Source organism: Rhipicephalus sanguineus, chromosome 6, assembly GCF_013339695.2.
Source record: "Rhipicephalus sanguineus isolate Rsan-2018 chromosome 6, BIME_Rsan_1.4, whole genome shotgun sequence".
In the NCBI taxonomy this organism is placed as follows: Eukaryota; Metazoa; Arthropoda; class Arachnida; order Ixodida; family Ixodidae; genus Rhipicephalus; species Rhipicephalus sanguineus.
In genome coordinates, this window is record NC_051181.1 from 166,398,352 (window position 1) to 166,422,128 (window position 23,777).

General features: G+C 46.0%; 1 protein-coding gene across 3 annotated transcripts in view; it reads left to right on the top strand.

Moving 5' to 3' along the window:
• LOC119397003 (phosphatidylinositol 4-kinase beta) overlaps window positions 1-23,777 on the top strand; it is a 152,398-nt gene that overhangs the window by 92,752 nt on the left and 35,869 nt on the right. For all 3 annotated transcript variants that reach the window (XM_037664415.2, XM_037664417.2, XM_037664416.2), the window contains 3 exons: window positions 8,431-8,643; window positions 9,987-10,145; window positions 21,699-21,881. In XM_037664415.2, coding sequence (XP_037520343.1) covers window positions 8,431-8,643; window positions 9,987-10,145; window positions 21,699-21,881 — 555 coding nt within the window. The remainder of the gene's footprint in view (window positions 1-8,430; window positions 8,644-9,986; window positions 10,146-21,698; window positions 21,882-23,777) is intronic.

A 23,777-nucleotide genomic window follows, 5' to 3' on the forward strand; every position in this document is an offset into this window, starting at 1 on the left:
TGCTTCTGTCGGCCTTCGCTCAACGGTTTCGGTACCCAAGTTTGTATCACCCGTTGTGACGCTGAAAAGTATTCAAAACACCCGAAAAGATCCGGGGTATGTATTGGATCGAAAGTGGCTCCAATACTAAGCAGCATTTTTTTGGCAAAAGTGGACAACGATCTTGTAAACGGCCTAGATGGGGTGGTCCACAAAGTGTACAGATATGTGGACGATTACTTGCTGTTGATTAGTTCAGTCAGCTTCGATAGGAGGGTTGACGAAGTGCTCAGTGTGTTTGCTAACAAGGGGCGGGGCTTGACTTTCACGTGCAAAGTGCTGAAGAACGGGCAGCTGCGTTTTTTGGATTTGCAGCTGTCATTCGAACAAAAACACGTGTGCTGGATGTTTTCCGCTAGGACCGTGAAGCCGCTTCTAGATTACAGCTCAGGGCATTCCTGCCTGGTGAAGAATGGCATTGCGCTGACTTGCCTAAGATCGTCGTTGGACAGGTCATGCCCACATCTCATACAGACAAGTTTTTTTGCGCAGGTGAAAAGACTGAAAGACGCCGGGTTTCCTGACAATGCCATAGCAGGGGCTTGCGAAAAAATAAAAAGATCCATTAAGCAATGGCCTGGGACCCTCCCAGCCAAGGATGAACCGCAGGAAAGAAAAAGAGTGGCAAAAATCCCGTATGTCCACTGGCTGTTGCATGACATGAAGAGAGTGGCTTCGCGATATGGGGTTAATGTCGTGTTCTCTGCAGAAAATAAGGTTGGCCACATCTGCCCAGCAGTTAGTAAGAAAATAGGCAAGCCACAGCAGTGTGAAAAAAGAGGATGTGCCATCAAGCATGGAAGGCAGTCTGTGCCTTACGCAAGTGGTGTGGTGTACAGACTACCACTGTCGTGCGGCAAGGCATATATTGTGCAAACCGGTAGATGCCTCAATGTGCGTCTGCGAGAGCACAACAGCTCGTTCATAGAAAGGCCGTTGACCCATCTGGCACTGCACTGCAAGGGGTGTGATCAAGGTAGCTGCAAGCCTGCTTTTGATCAGACGACAGTAATCTACAAGCACAGGGGCTTCATGCAGACGGCGTAGAGGCCTTAGTTATCCAGAGGGAGGGGCTGGATTGCATCAGTCACCCCTCTATCAGTTTGCAGGAGGGAGAGAGAGTGTTTCTAGAACGTCCCTTGACGTAATCTTCTGAGCGCAAGGTTTTTAGTTTTTTGTCGACTCGTTAGGTTAGATATGATTGCATGGTAGTACAGTCAAGCCCGACTATATCGAACCCGTTTATATCAAATTATCCCGTATATCGAACAATTTTTAAACACGGTAAATTTACATTGAGAATATATAGCAAAAGTTACTGTTACATCGAACGAAAATAGCAACGACAACCGATATATCAAACTCCATGTGCCTCAAAAGTGCCCCAGCAAGTTGGCTTTCCTTCACGGTGGCGGGGAACACTGCCGGCGCCACCCTAGAAAAAGTGGTTTAGACCCGGCTGTGCACGGGCGAACACCCCCCCTGCAAAAAATGATCCTGGCCTGCTTGCTGCGCTTACAGCCAATCAGAGGCCGTCATGCTTTCTTCGAGGCGTTGAGGCGGTACAAGTGAGCACCATCTTTTCTTTCTTTATGCTTGCGTGCGTGCTGCTGCCTCTTTTCCTCGAGTCCTCATTCAGCGTGGTCCGTGCTGGTGGTGTTGCCTGTTGGTGCTCTGTGAACTTGGCACGCTGTCGTCATGGCTTGTGCAAAGAGGCAGAATTTGCCGTTCGCCGTGAAACTCGAAATTATAAATTGAGTTGAACGCGGTGAGAAGTCCGACATCGCCGCCGCGTACAAGATTCCAAGGAGCTCTTTCTATGCTGAGTAGATGGTGTGCAGATGTCACGAAGGAGACAGTCCAGAACTGCTTTAGGCATGCCGGCTTCCACATGCTTGGTGGTGATACCCCAAATTCCGATGACAGCACTGAAGACACCGCAGCTGTTTCTGCCAAAGTTTGGAGCGAGCTGGCAGAGTTCCCGTGTGCTATCGACGAGTTCGTCAGTGCGGACGATGATGTCGCCATCATGGGCCAGCTACGAGATGAGGACTACGTTGCAGACGTCGTGCCGACCACGAGCCAGAGTGACAGCAATAAGAAATTGGCGATGGCCCGTTGCCTACATCCTCCGAAGTGATTAGTGCACTTGCGTTGGTCCGGCGCTATTGCGTGAATATGGAAGGTTGCGGCCTCAGCTGCTCCGACTCGTTGGACAACGTGGAGGCATGTGTGCTGATGCAGGCAGCGAAATCGTTGAAACAGAAGAAAATCCAGGACTATTTCGTTCCAAAGTAGGGCACGCAAGTAAGCCACCATATTAATAAAGTACTTATCGGTATGTGCCTTTGTGTCATCAAATCCTATAGCAGGCCTATATTGAATTATGTCATATATCGAACTAATAAACGTTTTTTGGCGAGTTCGATATACCCGGGTTTGACTGTATAAATATGTCTTTCCTGAATAAAATATATTTCAGTTGCTAGTAGCGCGTCGTCCAGAGTCCATCTTCTTCTTTGTGTACCGTACTATCGCGCCCTTCTGTTTATCACAATCCCCCTCATATGCGCAGTGACGCAAACTTGCCCATGGGCAACTTGACGTACCACTGAGCTCGTCGATTGGTCTAAACCAGGTCTCAACAAGTTAACGTCAGTTCCTGTTCCCACTCAGCGCTACGAAACTGCACCTTGTTTCTTGGCCCTGCGGTGATGTGGTTTCATCCACGCAGTTGTCGAGTTGCATAGCACCTGCACGCACTTCGCCTTCGACATGAGCAGCACGCGGAGGAACAGGGAGGAAGTGTTCTCTGCTGCAAATAGAGCGGAGAGAGGGGGAACCTCCGGTAGCTCGGATGGGTCGCGCTTGCTTTGTTTTCCCATTGCACGCGCGGCAAGCGGGGTTCTTTTGTCTCGTGCCCCTTCGTTTTCTTGGAAAGCAAGCACGCATTCCTGCTGCATTGTGAACTGTCACATAGGTTTAAAAATACCGAAGAGCCAAAACTGCCCGTCAAGTTACGGAGCATGTGCGACAATGTAAACAGTGAACAACCCGGAGCCGCAACAAGCGAAAGTGCAGTAGGAGTGATCGAGCTTGCCGATGACGTCATGTGCTGACGTCATGTCACGTCGAAGTGGGCGGAGTCTCGACGACGGGCTACGCCTTCCCCTCCGTGTGGCAGAGAAGGGTGGCGAGGCCACACGAAAATTTGAAACCAGCTGAAACGGATGTTCTAACCCCTGTAACTTTCTTATGATAGCACGTATTCGCAAAATTCTTGTGGCAGCATGTTCAAGTAGCAAAAGTGCGCGTATTTCTCTTCATTGCAATTTTTGGACCTCGGAGTTGTTTACTGGTCCTTTAAGGTCGTGAAAATCAGTATGATTGCAGACAGTTGGCATGCATGTCAAAACTCAAGTATCATGAACATTAATAAAAGAATAAAATTGTTTTTGCCAACCTCAGGGTTCAAGAGATTTCTAGTCTACATTGAAGTAACATTTAGTTCATTGTTGTAGTCGATCAAAATATTAATGTCACAGTCCAGACGCCACCTTAATTCCAAGTGGCTGAATTTGCTGGATTTCTAGATTGCTCCATGTAATGTGCATAGGATTTTCAGATGGGGAGCCAGCAAATGTCACTGAAAATCCCATCAAAGGGTTTGACAAATCTTAAGAGGAAGAGTAAAAGAGCAAGTAAACAAACATGCCTGGCACCTACAGTTCAAGGTGCACCACCGCTTCACTGTTCTTGGGCTCTGGATGTCAGTGTATCTGGGTGTGAGCATGTACACTTTTGGTAAAGAAAAGAAAATGTTCGGCTCTATGGCATCAAGTGTGGGCAAGTTGTGGTGCCCAAGTGTAGTACGTCTTACAACACACAGAAATTCTGATGAAGGAGTTTGTTCAAATTTGTTTACTCGTACGGTGACATTGTGCTCACAGCTCTGCTCGTTCAATTGGACCGACTCAATACTTTGCTAAAGCTGCTTCTTGGGCGAGTTGGTTCATGATCAAGATAGATTTACCAGCGCAAGAGTGAAACAAGAGTGAAACAAAAAGCGCCCGCTTAGTGACAAAGGAAGTGTTGTTGCTTTTCAAAGTGTGCATGTTCAGCCTTGTTGATGTGGCATAGTGACAATATAAAGTGCTGACAAAAGAACAGAACACTGCCCTTTTGTCCTTTATGTTGTCACTCCAGTAAAGTGCGTTGTGGGGCTAGTTGGTATGACATTAGAACGGTAAGGAACTGCGCGACTGATGGAACACAAGAAGAAGTAGTACACAGGACAAGCACAGCCTGTGTACTACTTCCCACTCTGCGCTTGCCTGTGTACTACTTCTTCTTGTGTTCCGTCAGTCGTGCAGTTCCTTACCGTTGTCACTCCTTTTGAAAGTATGAGTGTTATTTCTGAAATGTGAATTTGTATTGAACAGAAAACATTTGTCTAGCAGTATTTCACTTGTCAAAGTTGAGTGTCTTGAGGGAGCAAATACATAAAGCAAAATTTTGAGGCATGAGTGGAGATAAACTGCTTATTCCTAGTAGTCAGACTGACACCATTTTCATACTTTCCCACTCTCCCAGTTTGTCCGAGGGTCTCTGGCATTCTGGTCAATTGTATGGGCACGGCCATAAACCTCCCGAACAACAGTCCTGATCCATTTGCAGATCAAAAATGACGCAGGGAAGTGGTTTGAGGAACACCAATAGCTGACCCTGCCCTTGCTGTAAAGGGCGTCTTAACGAGCATGGCCACCGCGTTTGCATCTGGCCTTTGCTGTTTGGCGTTTCAACAATAAACTTGTGATAACACTTAAATACACTCGAAAGAAGGCAGAAGCTCGGGGAAAGATGGACGCTTGAAGGGATGAAAAATTTGTCAACACGGGGGGCCGGGGGGGGGGGGGGGGGCTGGAGCCGACGTTTCGACAAACGGACTTGTCTTTTGCAGCCTTGAAGAAGACAAGTCCACTTATTGCACCAGCGACACCCCGTGTTGACGAATTTTTCATCCCTAAATAGACTGCCTTACACACATTCCACACAGCTGCCGCTTCAGACGCAATAAAATTGGGGACACTGTGACAGTGGCACATATCCCTAGACTACGACCGAGGCCGTAAAAAGGCAAGAGTGGAGGCTTTGCTCCATTCTTTCAGCAGGGAGAGGAATGCGCGCTTTGTCGTCGCAGCCAAATAATCCGACGGCCATAAATACACTGCCGTAGTAATAGACCCAGACTCCAAAACCAGAATCGCATGCAACGTATGCACGAAACACTCGGAAATAGCAGAGGAAGTAGCCATCGCCCTGGCCCTGACAGATCAGGAATGCGAAGTCGTCATATGTGACACGCAAGCAGCAATAAAAAACTACGCTAAAGGTAGAATTTCCAACGAAGCCCTGGCCATTCAGGCAAAAGTGGACAGTCCCCAAAACCCAAGCACGTTTGGTTCCCCACTCACATCACCACAGAAGGTGACGCGCTCCCGAATCTAAACGAGGCGGCGCGAGATGTGACCCGCTGTGCTGAACAGGGACATGCCTCTCGCACAATAGCGAACACACCTCACACAGAATGGGATAGGCTCACTAGCTATAATGACGTAACAGAGACATGACTAAACACCAGAAGGATATTTCGACCTTCCGAGTCCCAAACTAAACAGGAGGCAGCTCCAGACGAATACCTTTCCTAACCCATTCCACCTAAAAGGGATATACCCTGACAAACATCAGGACGGCACATGTAAATTGTGTGCCAGGAAGGCCCAGCAACACTCAGACACATGTTGTGGGAGTGTAATAATGTTATCAGAATGATGGCAGTTACTCCGGAGACCCTGTCGTTGAGGTGGGCCACGCTCTGCGCAGCTCAGACCTCAGTATCCAAATGTGGGCAGTCCAGCAAGCCCGTGAGGTGGCGTTGAGGCAAGGGCTCAACGTTCCCCCGTGAGGGACCCTAAGCCCGTTAAACCTTGCTGGTCGTTTAATAAAGTTGTATCCATCCATCCCATGTGCTGCAAAACTGTTTTTGAAGTCAACTCATCAGGGTCATGTGGTGAAGCATCCTGAGAGAACGCTCATAAAGAAAAACAAAACAAAAGAGGTTGTTTTATGTGCCAGCACTGCCTGGTCACATGACAGTGGTGGCAAGGTTAGTGTATGCATGCATCACCATGTTGTTTACGGTAGATGTGGTATGGTTAAAACAAAAGCAGAGCATCAAACACTGTGGACTAAGAGGTGGCCCTGGGCAATGAGGAGTTGTCTTAGTAACGGCCAGTTTTCTTCATTCACAGCAATGTTGAATAATGTTTCAAGTATTGGTGGCCTTTCTTTCGCCCATCACATGCCACCTCCTCCTTTGAGGTTCAAATTTTTTCCCGAAGTACAGTCCAAAGATATGTAATTTTTTTTGTTGCTGAAACAAATTCTTCAGACGATTCTATTCAAGAAAAAAATTGTCTAAAATTTTCTTGCGTGACCGTAAAGTGACAAAAAGAAAATCATTTTTGTTGTTACATACACCTGTCCTGTTGTTTCTTTCATCTTCGTCCTCATGTGTATGCGCTGTTTTCAAGATGAATACCAACCAACTTGCCCGAATCACCGTTCTCCTACATACACATGGTTTATTCGTAGTAACGTCAAGCAAAATCCTAAAAAAACACTTATACGATTTTTTATAAATAAAAATTATGCACTGGATTTAACGCAGCTCATAGACATACAAAAATAAGCGCACCAGAGTACTTTTCCAGTAAAAAATGTTTGTGCTCAAAGAACTTTTCAGCGTGATATAGTCCTTGAAGCATGGCTCCACACAGAGTAATCATTGGAGTCTGAACTCCTCAGAAAATCCTCATCTGACGAACTGAAATCCAATGAATCAGATTCTGATTCGGCAATTAATAGTCTGCATCGGAAGAATCGCCGCTTGACTCACTAGCAGCAGAGCAACCGGCGTGCGCTTCCATCGCGTAAGCGAACTGCATGAGTAAGCGCATGGAAGAAAACTCTATGGCTGTGCACCCATCCGGAAAGCAAAACGAGTGAATAAGCTATAATAATTCTTTGTCTTAGTGCCAATGAGATGGAATTAGTTTTTCCAAGTCCCCAAAACAGGAAACACAATCACGGCGGGGTAGTTTGTGTAATTTAGCGCCGCACGGAAACAGATGTAATTGCACCCCAGAGAGCAGTAAACGAGAGAGTAACAAGCGGTCACCCTTTGAGAGATAGAAACCAGACAGCCATCAGCTTTGTGGCCGCAAGAAGTGATAACCACCGGAAGGACAAAAACGAAACCAGCCGCACCGCGTGCGTGCGTTCTGATGCGCCAGTGAAAGCCACCGCACCACTTTCGAAAACAAAAAAAAAACAACGGAGAGACATCAGCGCGTAAAAAAATTTCCACGTATTCCCAAAGTGTGGCAGCACATGCCAAGCAAGAGAAATGATTGAAAAAGCCGCGTGTTTTAAACCAGCCGCACCGCGGGCGCATTCAGATGCACATGCGATAGCCGGTGCGCCACTTTGGGAAGCAAAGAAAAATAAAATGCGGAGAGACATCGGCGCATGAAAAAAAATTCCACGTATTCCCAAAGTGTGGCAGCACATGCCAAGCAAGAGAAATGATTGGAAAAGGCGCGTGTTTTAAACCAGCTGCACCGCGGGCGCATTCAGATGCACATGCGATAGCCGGTGCGCCGCTTTGGGAAGCAAAGAAAAATAAAATGCGGAGAGACATCGGCGCATGAAAAAAAATTCCACGTATTCCCAAAGTGTGGCAGCACATGCCAAGCAAGAGAAATGATTGGAAAAGGCGCGTGTTTTAAACCAGCTGCACCGCGGGCGTGTTCAGATGCACATGCGATAGCCGGTGCGCCACTTTGGGAAGCAAAGAAAAATAAAATGCGGAGAGACATCGGCGCATGAAAAAAAATTCCACGTATTCCCAAAGTGTAGCAGCACATGCCAAGCAAGAGAAATGATTGGAAAAGGCGCGTGTTTTAAACCAGCTGCACCGTGGGCACGTTCAGATGCACATGCGATAGCCGGTGCGCCGCTTTGTGAAGCAAAGAAAAATAAAATGCGGAGAGACATCGGCGCATGAAAAAAAATTCCACGTATTCCCGAAGAGTGGCAGCACATGCCAAGCAAGAGAAATGATCGAAAAAGGCACGTGTTTTAAACATACAGGCAATGCCATGTATGGCATTGCCTGTATGTTTAAAACGCGCCGTACATGTACATATGTATGGTGGAAACCCTCAAAGGGTTAAGAGGTGGCACATACAGGTGTTACTGAGCAGTAGATGATGGAGTGCTCTCTTATTGAAGCACACTTTTCTTTTTTCACCGACACCATGACAACAGGCACCGTACCTCATTTATGTGGAAGTAGTGGCTGTGGATGACATCCAGACATCGCCTGTTCCTGCGAAGGTCCTCAACCCTCTCCGGTTGACGCGGTCAGAAGAAAACCTTCCCGACTACTTCGGTGTGCAGCCTGCGTCGGTCTTCTCCATGTGTGGCATGGACGATGATGCCGAATGCTGGACTCAGGAGGATGATGAAATCTCCATGCAGGTACTGCTGTTTTATTTTAGAACTGCGCACATGTTCTTCATGAAAACGTGCCGGTGAGATCACAGAATAGTGAAAGAAACCCGATACTGCCAGCCTTGTATTGAGAGCAAAAAAAAAGATACAAAATGCGGACTAACTGATATACGTGTCAAGGTATCTGAATCTGTGTGAGTATAGACCGACAGATGGTTCACTCTTCTTCATGTGGTGTCACATACAGTATTTCATGCGAGATGTAAACACACGGTGAAGTTTAAGACAAAGCTACAGCCACACTTTAGAGCAGTGGTTCTCAGCCACGGATGTTTCGATGACCCCTTGTGGCAAGAGAAAGTGGGGGTCATAAATTAGAGGTGCCTTTTATTTGTACCTGGCAAAGAACGGTCAAACTAAAGTGTCATGCCAATCTGATCTCAACAGCTTGCCAATTATTTGTACTGTCTGCAGCCACATTCAACCTATTTCTAGCCGCATTTGCTCTTCAGTTATTCAAGCCTGGTAAAAGCATGCTATGCATATGGAGTAAAAAACTGCAACAAAAGCTTTACAGTAGGCATGTGCAAATAGTAAGTTTGAGGTTCAGAGCGAATTTGAAGCGAATGATGATTTGGTCAAATAATTTCAAATCGAATTCAAATGTAGTGTATATCACATATTAAGAAAAATGAGCATATTTGTCATGACCCCAACTAACGTGCACAATATTTTTAAAAATTGAAAAAGGCATATGCAAACGTCATTTTTTTTTTGTTCAAAGGGAAGTGAAACCAACTTTGAATAGTAGCAGGATTTCACTTTCGATAGAAGGCAAGCGATAACCTGTAAAATATGTTACGTTTAAAAATTGACTATACTTAGAGCATACAAGCGGGTATAACGAGCTTTTAAACTTAAAGAATGACGAATCGCTGTGAGGGTAATGGGGCTTCGCAACAGTGCAGATATTTCCTGGATAGGTGCATTCACAGTACAGCACCCTTCCACTGCAGTGGAACCACCTTTACAGGGAGTTGCATGCGGTTTATATATGTCTATTCGTTCATTTCAAATACTTCGAAACTTGGAATGATTTAAATTTGTGTTGAAGCGAATTCGAATACTGTAATATTCGTTCGGATGTCCGAAGCCCTCGAATATTCGCACATGCCTACTTTACAGCCATCTCATGGAGAAGGGGAAACAAAAGTCAGCTCCACTGCAATGCAAAGGCGTTGTGCGGAGAAACATACCAAAAATCGGAAGGGGCCGTCGTCACGGGGCTTCAAAAAACTCGCGGAACCCCATTTGAGAACCACTGCTTTAGTGCTTGGCACGTGTGATTAACTGTGTCGACCCTTTTGCAGTTTCTGCGGAATCAGAAAGCACAGGAGCGAGACACACTGTCAGTGCTGTCTTTGGACAGCGGGACAAGTGCCGACAGCAAGGAGCCCCTGTTTGTGGTGGCTAGTGATGTGCGTCGCCGGCTGTCGGAGAACTCGCACGTGCCCAAGAACACGGTCAAGGTGAGCAGCCTGTGTCATGCATTATTGCAAGCCTAGCTTTGTTTGCTGTTTTCTTGTTGCGTGCAGTCTCCATTGCTGCTGTTGGGGAAAAACAAGATTTAGCTCACACTCTCGTGCATACTACAGTAAAAGCTCGTTAATTCGAACTACTTGGGACTGGAAGAAATGTCCCAATTAACCGAATGCCGAATCATCAAAAGTATCAAGAAAACAAACAAATGTCTATTACATCGGTACACTTTCTTGATGATCCGGGCATCAAAGACACCACAGCTGTGTGCATATGCCACAATGGTGCTGCAGCTGTCAAGCGCCATGCAGGAATAAAAAAGCATCTCAAAGTGACCGCAAAGCACAGAGATGGCAGTGGTGTTTTGCAAGCGCCCAAGATGGTGCAAGCCACAATAGACTCCTCACAAGGAAGATTGTGTTGCTAAGGCTGAGGCATGTTCATAATCTCCCAATGCATACCATACTCTTATGCGGACACTGCCACCCAGATCTACAAGGTGGTGCTCTCTGAGAGCGAAGTCGCAAAGAACTTTAGTTGTGGCAGACTTCAACCGTAGCATACCTGCCAACTCTTCCGAATTTTCCGTAAAATGCGCGAATTTCGACCTTGCTTACGATTTTACGAATGTTACCTGAAATTTTACGGCAAATATATCATTTCCAATTAAAAAAAATTTAAAAATCTATTGAAACAGCGTGGCCTTCGCGATTAGCTACTGCGCATTGCCGTAGCTAGTCGCGGAGGCCGCGGAAACGGCGTTGTGGTACTTTCCGCCGCTAGGGGAGGACAATACGTGCTCGTGTTATCATCAGCAGCAGCTTCAACATTTAGCGACTTTTGTCGTCTTCTCGGGGGGTGGCTACGAATCCATAGCTCCTTGGCGCGTACGGAAAGCGCAAGGTGCAAGCATGTGGCAGTTAGCTTTGTTTGCGGGTCGGCGGTGAGGACTACATCGTTTGTGTCGCTTTTCGTAGGACCGGCTGCCGTGTCCGATGCAGTAGGACTGCTGTGTTTAAGCCGTAGCAGCTTCGCAGTGCAATGTCAGGTTCTAAGCCACGATAGCACTTCCAAGTGTGCTTGAAATTGTACACGACGGAATTCCCATGCTTTGTGCCGTCGAAGAAAGGGGAGAAGTTTGGTTTTTGCACCACGTGTGCCTGTGACGTGAACATTTCCCATGGTGGAAAGTCCGACATCAAGGTGCACATCGCATCGAAAAAGCACCAGGGGTACGTGCGAGATGCCGACAAGCAGCCAAGCCTGGCAAGTTTTGTGCGTGCTGACAGTGATTCCAGTGTTATTCGGGCAGAGCGTCTGTTCACGACGTTCGAGTAGAACATAACATTTAGCTGAGTGTCAGCGATCACACTGGGCCACTTTTCAGAAAAATGTTTCCCAAGTGTGAAGAAGCGAAACGCTATGCCTGTGGCCAAACAAAGACAACTGCAATCATTGGAGAAATGGCTGCCAACGCCGAGACACCTTTGATGGATGGTAGCAACAACAGGGACACGCAGCTTGACCCGATTGTGGCGACGTACAGTCGAACCCGGGTATATCGAACTCGCCAAAAAACGTTTATTAGTTCGATATATGGCACAATTCGATATAGGCCCGCTATAGGATTTTGATACAAAGGCACATAACAATAAGAAAAGTACTTTATTAATATGGTGGCTTACTTGCGTGCCCTACTTTGGAACAAAATAGTCCTGGATTTTCTTCTGTGTCAACGACTTCGCTGCCTGCGACAGCACACACGCCTCCACGTTGTCCAACGAGTTGGAGCAGCTGAGGCTGCAACCTTCCACATTCACGCAATAGCGCCGGACCAACGCAAGTGCACTAATCACTTCGGAGGATGTAGGCAATGGGCCATCGTCAATTTCCTTATTGTTGTCGCTTTGGCTCGTGGTCGGCACGACGTCTGCAACGTAGTCCTCATCTTGTAGCTCACCCATGATGGCGACATCATCGTCCGCACTGACGAACTCGTCGAATGTCGATCCGTCGATAGCTCCCGGGAACTCTGCCAGCTCGCTCCAAACTTCGGCGGAAACACCTGCGGTGTTTTCAGTGCTGTCATCGGAATTTGGGGTGTCATCACCAGGCATGCGGAAGCGGCACGCCTAAAGCAGTTCTGGATCGTCTCCTTCGTGACATAGAAAGAGCTCCGAGCAAGTCGATCTTAAGCTCCCTGCCGACACGAAGGTTCACAGAGCACCAACAGGCAACGCCACCAGCACGGACCACGCTGAATGAGGACTCGAGGAAAACAGGCAGCAGCAGGCACACAAGCATAAAGAAAGAAAAAATGGCGCTCACTTCTACCGCCTCTGTACCTCGGAGAAAGCACGACGGCCTCTGATTGGCTGTAAGCGCTGCGAGCGGGCCAGGATCATTTCTTGCAGGGGGGGGTTCGCCCGTGCACAACCGGGTCTAAACCACTTTTTCTAGGGTGGCGCCGGCAGTTTTCCCCGCCACCGCGAGGGAAAGCAAACTTGCTGGGGCAATTTGCAATAGTAACAACAGCGCTTGTCCCGTGGTCTTCGTTCCTTTGTCGTCTTTGTTTCATTCGCGCTGTTACTTTATTTGTTCTAATTGCTGGGGCACTTTTGAGGCACATGGAGTTTGATATATCGGTTGTCGTTGCTATTTTCGTTCGATGTAACAGTAACTTTTGCTATATATTCTCAATGTAAATTTACCGTGTTTAGAAATTGTTCGATATACGGGATAATTTGATATAAACGGGTTCGATATAGTCGGGCTCGCCTGTATTTTGTGAATGAGTCTAGTCGAGTGGAAAGCCGCCTTCTTTGCCTCAGGACAATTAAAGGATAAGCAACTGGGCAGAAGATCGGGCACCTAATTTTGGACGTGTTGAGGTCCCAGAATTTACCTGCTCAGAACTTGTTGGCCATGTCCTCGGACAACGGCAATGTCATGGTCGGGAAGAAAAACAGCGTGTCAGCGGTGTTGAAAGAGGCTCAGCCAGCTTTGATTGGGGTCGGTTGCCCATGCCATCTGATAAATGTCATGTCTTCCCGTAAAGGTTGATGAAGCTTTGATTGACATTTTTTTTTACCTTGAAAAAAGTTCGAAGCGGAAAGACCGATTCAAAGAGTTTCAGGAAATGCATGACGTCAAGGTGAGGAAGATGTTGAAGCATTCGCCAACACGTAGGCTTTCGTTAGGAAAGTGTTTAAAGAGGCTTCTACTTCATTGGAAGCCACTTCTAAGTTTTTTTCTTGTGTGAAGTGAAGAAGTGAAATAAGCAGAGCTTGTTTTTGGAGTCCTACCGAATTCCAAAGACCTCTCAACAAACCTCCAAGAACTCTGCACCTACCCAAAAGTCTTCTGTAGGCCTTGGAAAAAGCATCGATGCCGACGAAGTCCCACTTAAGAGAAAAAGTGTTCATCTTGCAGCTCAAGCCGAAAAGGTGAAGCTTCAGACCACAGAATCCGGACAAACCAGCCTCGTCACTTGTGAAGAGCGCCTGTTTTTTTTTTTTCTTGTCATCGGAGCTAAGTAGGGCGTGCTGTCTCTTCTTGCAAAATGTAGTACCGGTTTTTGAGAGGACAAACTGCCTTCTTCAAGAACAGGCTCCTCGTATTCATGTACTAAGGGGTCCTCTTGAACCGCCTTCTTGAGGATCTCCTCACTAGATTTGTGCGGCCTTCTGTTCTCAAAGAATGCAATTCATTGCTGGAAGTTTCCAATGGAGCTGCGGAGAACCAGAAAGGTGAGGAAGACCTTTTCATTGGCAGCATAACCCGCTCTGCTGTTGAAACACTGAGCTTAAAGGGACCGACAACTGATTTTTCTCGACCCAGCTTTTTACGGCGCGACAGGAAGCTTACCCTTCGTAGCGTTTGTAGCTGCAGTGGTTTTTCCTAAAAGCACGTAGTTATTTTATAAGCAGTATTTTTCGATCTGAAAGGCTCCAAACACGCATGAAGGCTTGTTTCAGCAACGCTGAGAATTGATAGCAATGCCTCTAGCCCTTGTGAAAGCTGTCGTTGTTCTGCTTTCGCAGGCGTTACTGTAGCTATGCTTAACCACCTTTATTTTGAGCTTTCCAGCCATTTTTGAAAATAGCAAGCTGTTACAATGAGATGATGTGGCTTTATACACCTTCTCGGTATTTGTACAGCGTTGTGCGCACCTGCGAGCAAGGTTGCCTGCGCCTGTGTCATGGATGGCTTTTCGCGGCATGGGATCATTACGCCAAGCGAAGGCAGCGCCACTTTGTTGCATACAACTAACGCAGGCCTATATGTACATTTTTATGGAATAATATCTTTTAATATAAAGAAATGAACAATATTTCAATACTAACAGAAAAGTCATCGAACGCATACACCAATCAATGGTCACGTGACCGGCTTCATCGGACCGTGTATGATTTTGCCGCCAGAGGCGCCAAAGGTCATTTTTCGCGACTTTCAATGAAGAAAAAAAAATATAAATCCGCCTCTCACGAGATAAACAGGGTTGGTTTGAGTCAATGCGACGGACAATCTTTCCATCAGTGCAGTCATCTCATTTCATGTTCTGGGCAGTTGTCGGTCCCTTTAAGTGAGAAAGAGCAGTTCTTTTCAGCTGTACGTCTGTACTTTACAACATCATGTGATTATATTAGACATAAGTTTCCACTGGAAGACATCAACCTAAAGATGGCTGAGGTTGCCCAAGTGCAGTCGTTGGAGACTGCTTCATTCAGCAGTGTACGACATTTCATTACTGCATTCCCTGCTCTTTTGCCACAGCAAAGTGGCGAATCAAAAGAGAAGGCAGTCAATGAATTCGAAGTGGAGTTTACTAGTTTACAAGCATACAATATTCCAGCAGACATTTTGAAGGAGCCCAGGTGCGACGTACACTGGGCACGCTTGGGAGCTGTTCAAAGTGTTGATGGATCGCTCAGGTTCCACAGAATTTCAGTGGTTATGCTGGGCATTCTCTTCATTCCCCACAGTAATGCGGAATGTGAGAGAATATTCAGCACCGGCAACAAAACTCGGAGTTTCGCTCATCTGTCTGTGAAAAAACTCTCGAGAGCCTGCTGATGGTGAAAGGGCACCAGAGTGGAACTTGCTTTGAGCAAAGTAACAAAAAAGTGGGTTGGCTACGCTTCCCCCTCCCCTCCCCCGTTTGAGGGTTTTACTAATTTCTATGTTGGCAGGTTGGCAGGTATGACCGTAACTAAAGGGGGGATGCTACACTTTCCAAAATCTTTTTTAGATGTGAAGCATCTTACAGCGGAGTTCAATCCGGTGGTGGTGTGCGGCGTGACCACCCTTACTGCGCATGCGCAAACCCTCTCCACTTCCCCTTTCCCCTCCCCCTTTCCACATCACCTCTCCCCTTCCCCTCCCCCTTTCCCCCTCTCCCCACCCCTATCCATTCCCCCTCTCCACTTCCCCCTCTCCCCTTTCCCCCTCACCACTCCACCTCTGAAACGCGGGCTCTACATGCCGAAACACTGCTTCGCATCGCCTCATGGTCCCCTTTAGCGGGAGATGGTGTGATTTTTTATTTTCCAGAGTACCTCGGTGAAATTTGTAAAGTTCATGTAGTTTTTACTGCTGATTTCAAAAATGTAATTATTTTTTGCTGTGACAAATGGTTTTCAAGATATTTTGTACTTCATCAATTAAGGCCTAATTAGCTAATTAACCACACCTTGCATAACAATGTACAACCCATAGAATCCGTTCGGGATGTTCATACTGTGTTGTAACATATATACAGTAGACTCCCGTTAAGACGAACTCGAAGGGACCGCGGTCATCTGTTCGTCTTATCAGGAGTTCGGCTTATCATAAGTGCCCCCAAAAAGAGACATGCTAACATGCCAAGTGCATCCAAATATGTTACTTGAAAACACTGAATGGAGTAGACTTACAATGGGGGGCAAAAAGACAAGAAAAAGCATTTATTTGGCTCAACTAGATAAAGACTATGCCTTCAAGCAGAGTATTTACACGAATCTTACTAGCACCCGATTTCGCGTGTTCAAAAATAAAAATGCTCGTGAAGATATTTGCTACCACATTTTAATGATAAAACTAACACGCTCCTATGTTGACGATTAGAAAAAAAATTAAGAGACAAGCACAATTTTCCTTCAAAGAATGTAAAATTTATTGTCCTGGCAGTTCCGTTTTTTTCTGTGAGCCTGTTTTGCTGGCTCTAAAATCACTTCTGGATACGCCTCGGTCGCGTGCTGTTGCCTTGACAAAGTCATTATACGCTGAGTTGCTCAAGAAAGTCTGCAAGGTTTTCTTCGAGGTCCGGATATTTTTTCGCTTTCGGCCTGTAGTAACTTTTCCTGATCGACGTGCAGCTGAAGATATCCCATCGGGCTACTCACGGTCACAAGCCTTGCCACGAAAAAGACACGACGCAGCTATATTCACTGTGCAAAATAGCCTTCCTTTGTCGTGCGCTTCCATAATCAAAATGGCTCGTCACAATTTGCACTTCACTGGGAACAGATAGAACGCGCACAGGTCCTACGCGAACCAACGCGAATTGACCACAAAATACATGTGCTCGGCCGCCATTGTGTGATGGCGATGACAATGCACCTGACCCCTCTGACGGGAGTGCGCCGCGATCATGGTTTCGGTTTTGTTCCTGTTGTCGCTTTCTTTTTTTTTCTTATGTTGTTCTGTTCTCCTTTGTACTCCAGCTGGGAAACCGAAGAACGGGGGGGAATACAAAAGGATGCAATGGCTTGGGGGTCCAAGTTGTAAATCCCCCACTCTTTTTGTTGCTTTCTTTGCTGATAAAGCCCACACCTCCCCCACCCGCAGGCTGGGGGTGAGAGGGGATACAGGCTTTATCCGCTGACCGGTCTTCTTCGTTTATCTCGCGCCCTCCGCGTCTCGATTTGCTTCGCGTCTTTGCTCCAGGAAGCACTTTTTTTTTCATCTTTTTTGCTTTTTCTCGGTCGCCTGAATGTCCCACCAAGACTGCAGTGTTCGTTTCGCAGAATCGCTAGTTGTCAGTCACCGCGAAAGTTCGTCTTAACAGAAGAGTACAGTTGGGCGGTTCGTCTTAAGCGAATTTTTTTTGCATTGAGTCTATGGGAAACCAAACAAATGGTCCCGTGTTGTTCGGTATAAGCGAGAATTCGTCTGAACCGAGTTCGTCTTAACGGGAGTTCACTGTATATCATTTTTCTAAGCCATTTAGAAGCAAAGTTGTGGGACGTTGAACGTGATGTGAAGAATGCCCTCATTGACATTTTAAACAAAAGCTCCATGTAGAAAATTTTCTCAAGAAAATATTGGAACCAAACTTACTCTACGACACATCCCATCCATTTATCTTCAGGGCAAAAAAAAAAAATCAGTGATGACCCAAGTAGAACAAGAGACATTGCTCCTCCATAACGGGAAGCGCATGAAAATTGTTGTTTTGAGAAATCGAGAAAAAAACGTTGGCAAAAATTTTGTTACAGAAGATGTAACCAAACCACCTCAAAATGCACCAGAAGCATAGTCCGAATGCATCCTGCACGCATGCCGCCCCTTCACTAGCTTCTGGAGTTCCAGTGAAGCTGTTCTTTCCTTCGTGGAGCTGATGCTGCGCCAGTGGTCTTTTTCTCTGGCCCTCCTGGAGCCAGTGCCTGTGTTGCAGATTGCCTGTGTTGAAGCGTAGCACTGCTTCTGCAACGGCGGCTTCAACAGCGAACAGGGATGCATGGTGCTCTTTGGCGGCCAAACTCCAGATCACTGAGTGCACACTCTCGTTGGAGTTCTGCGTCTTGCCTCATTATCACCTCTCAAGCAGGGCCTTTTCTGAAAGTCGGGTATAAACTGGCAGTAGTGCCTCGGCCACCTCTTTTGGTAGATTGTAGGCGTCCTTTGCTTTTGCGGCATTGTGCCGACACTACGAACTTTCATCAGCTGGGCACAAGCTGTGGTCCGAGCATTCATCAGTGGAGGTGACGTGGCGGTACGTGGCCATCACAGCCTTTTGCACCTCCTCCATGTCACCTTCACGTGCTCTGCTATAATATGTGCTCAGTCTGGTAATCAGCTTGCCTGTCAGCTTGCCTTTCCCACCTATTTCCTTCACACTTCTGCTTCTGCACCAGGTTCCGCAAAGCAGTGCCCATCCATTTTTGCACGTGATCAGTGCAGTCTTCTTTCTGCACTTCCACGTAACCATACACTTTGGCCTCTTGTAAGGCCGAAAACATCCTACTGTCGCCATCACACAACACAGTTGTGTGATGGCGACAGTAGGCACTACACAACACAGTTGTGTAGCGCAGGCCATGGCGTTCAAGCGACCTCTGAAAAAAAATAAGGGCCGCTATGGCTAACATTTTCTTTGTATAAAATTAACTTGTACAGATAGAAAGTTCATATTTGCAGTAATGTTGTATACAGCCTTCTTCTTTAAAATGTATATTCGGAAATTTTTTTAGGTTGCCTTGGGTGCAAAGCAGCATCAATGTTATTACGGAGTTTTCTTGTTTTTGTTACAAACTTTTTATTAAGTATTTTTCTTCAAAAATATTGTTAATAAATGTTTGCTTGCAAATTATACTATTAGAAAGCACAATCCTTCTGCTACAAATTGATACTATACATTGTAATATAAAGCGTTTGGTGTAGCAGTAAAAATATTGTTTACTAGACCACCCAAAAACTGCTTATTTTCCTGCGGACAGGAAAGTGTTAAGGGGGAACGCGGGAATCAAATCGCGAAAATAGCCAAAAAAAAAATCAATTTTTGGAAAACACTCATTTTGACATCTGTTGTCTCTTATTTACGCGGTATCCAAACGATTGCGCTGAAAACACTCTCTAAGTGCCCGAAAAAAAAAAAAAAATTGTAAGTGAGGTCGGTGAAAAAGAAGCCCAAAATCGCGCTTAAACGGCGCAATTCACAGCGTCGTATCTCGTCTTTCATGCCACTGAGCGCCGCCATCTTGGCGTTGTTTTAAAGCTCAAAGTTCCGCCTTTCCGTTCCCACCCTTCGCGCTTACGATCACCGCATAGAAAAAGTGTAAACAACAAAAAAATCTGAGGGCATTCTCACGAATCTTGCAGTGTACGCGGTGCTTCTATTGGCAGAGCGCGCGACACCGTTGAGACTCGCTTTTCTGTTGGTTGTTGCCACTGTGACGGCTGCTGTGTTTACGAGTGGAGTGCTCGCTGCATGATCACTCCGCAGCCGTAAGCACATGAATCGTCACAGTTCGAAAAGTGATGCGTGTACGGGAGGCAAACTGCAAGCCTCTTTAGTTTCGTATGGAGGAAAACGGGGGACAGTATCTCATGGATCGGGCGAGCCAGTGATTAGATTGGGGCGTATACCGGCTGGGTTTTCGGCACCTCGTGTCATCCCCTTCCGGGACGGTAATTAAGCAACAGCGATGTAAACCATAGTACTTTATCATCAAAACACTTACTACCTATCAGATGACGCGCGAGTGCCGCTTTACAGGCTTTACTTCGGAGGGGATCTGCTGATCCTTGCTCTCGCGCCGCTGAGACCCGAGCTTCGTGTGCATGCGTTCCTGGTCCCGTTTCGATAAAACGGGTGTCTAATGTTTCCACTAGTGGACTTAGAAAAGTTAATAATGTGAGAAAACGCGTCTGCGGTATAGTTCGGTGTGAAGTCGCCGTCAGCTTCGGACTGCCGAGAAGGCGTCGGCTCTGCGCCGCGGGTGCGGTTTATCGTACAAGAAAATGAATCTTTAGACGTAAATAGTTGACAGGGGTGATCGCAAAGCTTCATCAAACTAATACACCACTATTCAGGCCGCCTGACAACACGTTCCGTGGCCGCAAAAGTAGCGATACAATCCAACATGTCCAAATGTTTACATGCAGCCTCGTGCACTAGCGTTCCAGGGGCCTGCACAAAAGCCTCTGTGGTAAATGATAGCGGGTAATAAACTTCCTAAATCAGGCCAAATTAAGAAGTAGAGGCCCAAAAGATTGCCTTCTGGCATGGACACCAATTATTACTGTCCTGGCACACTTTAGCATAGGGTCAACTGCAACCAAAACTTTGTTGTCCATTTTCTCAAAACAGTGTTTTGTGGCTGCCACTTCGCTTGTGGAAAGCATAGCACAACTATGGCAAGACTGATTTTTATGCTGTTTGTTTTATTGTAATCCATAGACTGTGCTATACTCCAGCACACTCTTGCAATTTTTGTTTAGGCTTTCATCCTTTTCTTATTTTATAATTACTGCATGGCACGATTAGCTGAGACAAAGGCATTTGCATGTAATTTTTCGCAGAAAATTATTAGGGCCAGAAAAAAACAATCTAAAAGTGTCATTAAATACAAAAGGTATGTGAGCAAGGATACAAAGTAGTTTCAACCTCCTAGCGTGTTTCATCGCTGTTCCAGGCTTTCCACAAGCAAGGAACTTTACTTGTGGAAAGTCTTTACTAGTTTTTATTTTATAAAAACTAGTAAAGACTAGTATAAAATCTTTGTGAAACTTGAATTTGCCTTTTTAAGATGATTTATAGTGTTTGTGCCAAATTTTATCAAGCTAAACCAAGAAACTATAAAGTTACAAACGATCCCCGCGTCTCCCCTTAAAGGGGTACTGACACAAAATTTCGCGGCCGAGATAGCCTGCTGGATCGATTCCCGTGTACGTGTGTGTACCATCTGCAAAATATCAACAGCGAATAAAGCTTGGAAGGTACTTTATATGAATTTTGAAGTTCGCGAACGCGATCCAGCATTATAGGCCGCACCTAGTGCATTGACACCCTCGGAGGTGACCCGAGGTGAACCCCTACTTCCCCTACGTAAACGTTTCAGCCGGTACAAGTTGTGATGACGTCGTAGCCGCCATTTTTGTTTTGACGCGCTTCCCGACGAATCGCTCCTCGCCAGTGGGTCAAACCTGAAGTGATTCACCACGTCGAAAATTCCTTCCATCCCCGCCGCAAGAAAATCGTCGCCATCAGACGACAATGAACCCGACGACGACAGACCACGCAGAAATGCGTCCCTGTTCTGTGTGCTCACGTCACCGAGCGTTTCACTCGCTAGGTGGTGATAGTTGCACCCGGCGACTTGTCGTTTTTGGAGCTCTGTCAAACCGAAACTGAGGCTGTGTCGGTAATGAGGAACTTGTAATTAATTATCTGTCACGCGCTGCAGCAAACCATGTGCCGTGTTAGGACTAACAGACCCCCAGCAACACATTGCAGCAAAAAAACGCGGGGCGAAAAGTTTTGTGTCAGGACTCCTTTAATTAACGAGGGTTGAATCAACAAACTTTAGCTGTATGATGATCTTGTTCTTCGGTTTGACACCTTACTTCATCAGCATGTGCTTGGAAAGGGCTGTTATACATTTTTAAGAAAAGGTAGGTGTGCAAAAGGAGACTGCTTGCATAAAGAAAGGGAAAATAGACAACCACCCATTTGTCGCACGAAGCCACAAGAAGGGAAGCCTGTGCACTTTTATTTCAGTTGACGTGTTGTGTTGGCTGTCGTTGGTCTGGGCTGAACAGTAGTGGTTAATGATGTGCAGCGTGATCCTGAGGACCCCTCGGCAGCTGCACTCAAGGAGCCCTGGGAGGAGAAAGTGCAGCGCATTCGTGAGTCCTCCCCGTACAGCCACCTGCCTGGCTGGCAGTTGAGGGCAGCCATTGTCAAGTGCGGGGACGATCTGCGGCAGGAACTCATGGCCTATCAGCTGCTCAAGCTCCTTCAGGTACTTCTCATGGTGGCCACAGCTGGTTTTGAGGCTCCTCACTGTAAGGAAAAGGTTAAGCTCTATCACCACATAAACAAACTGCCATTGAAAGTGCCTGGGGCCAGAAACCAAGGACCTGATGTCACCATCTGTGAATAACTGGTCATTCGAGCGATCGCCCTACAGTTTGTGGATTTTACCGGCTCGTTTTGAAAGAATGGCTGTGTCATGTCAAGCTGCAAGCACATAACCGTTGGCATGATGTTTAGGGTTGTTCATTTTGAGGTTTTATGTTTCTTTCAGGGGGGACATGGCTTGTGAACATATTTGTAGGGATGGGCGAATAGTAAATTTGGGGTGCGAAGCGAATGGTGATTTGGTCGAATAATTTCGAATGGAATAGTTCACATGTTATAAAGAAAAATGAGCATTTTTGTCATGACCCAGCTATATTTTTAAGAATAGGAACATTTTGGTTAGAAGGAAAGTGGAAGAAACTGCAAATAGCAGTAAGGTGCAAGTTATAAGGGTACAATACGTTACGTTTTAAAATTTGCTATAGCTAGTGCAATAAGCCCAGATAGCAGAGTTTTCAACTGTAAAAATTTTAAAAACTATTGAGGTGAAGGTACATGATATAACCTTGAAGTGTGGCTTTGCGGCAGTGCGGATTTCCCCTGGATGGGTGGTTTCACGACATAGCACCCGCACGCTGCAGTGAAACCACCTTTACATGGGGGTTGCTTGCGCTCAAATACACATACATTCGTTCATTTTGAATAAATTCATGTCTCAGTGAATTTGAATACTGTAATATTCGTTTGAATATTCGAAGCGGTCCAATATTCGCCCATCCCTAGATATTTGCCGTATTTTATGTCTACACCTGGTGAAATTGAATAGACTTGTTTAGTTTTTGATGCTGTCTTCAAATATGCAATAACTTTTCGTTTAGGTAAACTGGTTTACGAGATACACAAAGCTGCCTCTCCATTGTTTCCGGAGAAATAGGAAAAGACCGTTCAGCAGAATTACCAGGTAGCTCGTTACTACAATGTGCAACAAGTGCAATGCTGAAAACAGTTTTCAGATGAAATCATAACCAGTCATTCTGCACATGATTGCAATTCAATGTTTGTACCATGGCTACCATAAAGAAAAAAACTAAATCAAATTTTAAAAATCTATGAGTAGAAAATGAAGAATTCTGCTATCAGCACTTTGTGATACACAGCTTGGACATTATGGTAAAAAAGTAATTACAGTTCCAGCTGTTCTAGATCATGAGATATCACTCCAACAAGCTAATTAAGTGACCCAAAAGCATTTCAGATTCAGCTCCTACTCGTTGCATAGATTTAAACTGTGGATGAAATACTGATATTATAAGACTTAAGTTAGGCTTTACATGCAAAAGAATAGCTGTAGATCTCAATAATGTAATAAAAAACTTTTTTTCTTTGATGATTTTTTGGTCTCCACAAGCCATGTCCCCCCTTAACTCTTTTGTTACCACGCCTATTCAAATCAATCACCGGTGATCGATGTTTTGAATCGTCGATTTTGGTATGTTGAATTTGTTTTTAGTGCACCTAGCACCTCCTACTAGTTAGTCCAGCCACTGAACTTTCAGAATCAGTTTGGACAGCGCCTCCTCTATTTTTCTGTGCCTGGGCGAAGGAGCGGAGAGCAATGGGAAGCGGCCGTCGGTGTTAGTGCGGCTTCTAGCCGCCGCGCGCCGCCACCGAAGTAGAGCTGCGGTCGCACCGTCGCTCACGAAAACGCAGGTTCACAGCTGTTACATTGTTGAGTTTTCGGCTGTATTCGCGCTGTTTGAAGTGTAATCAAAACGTTTATAAACAAAAATAGGGAAGCACTTGTCGCTCTTGGCAACAAGAATTTTTGTGAAGGCAT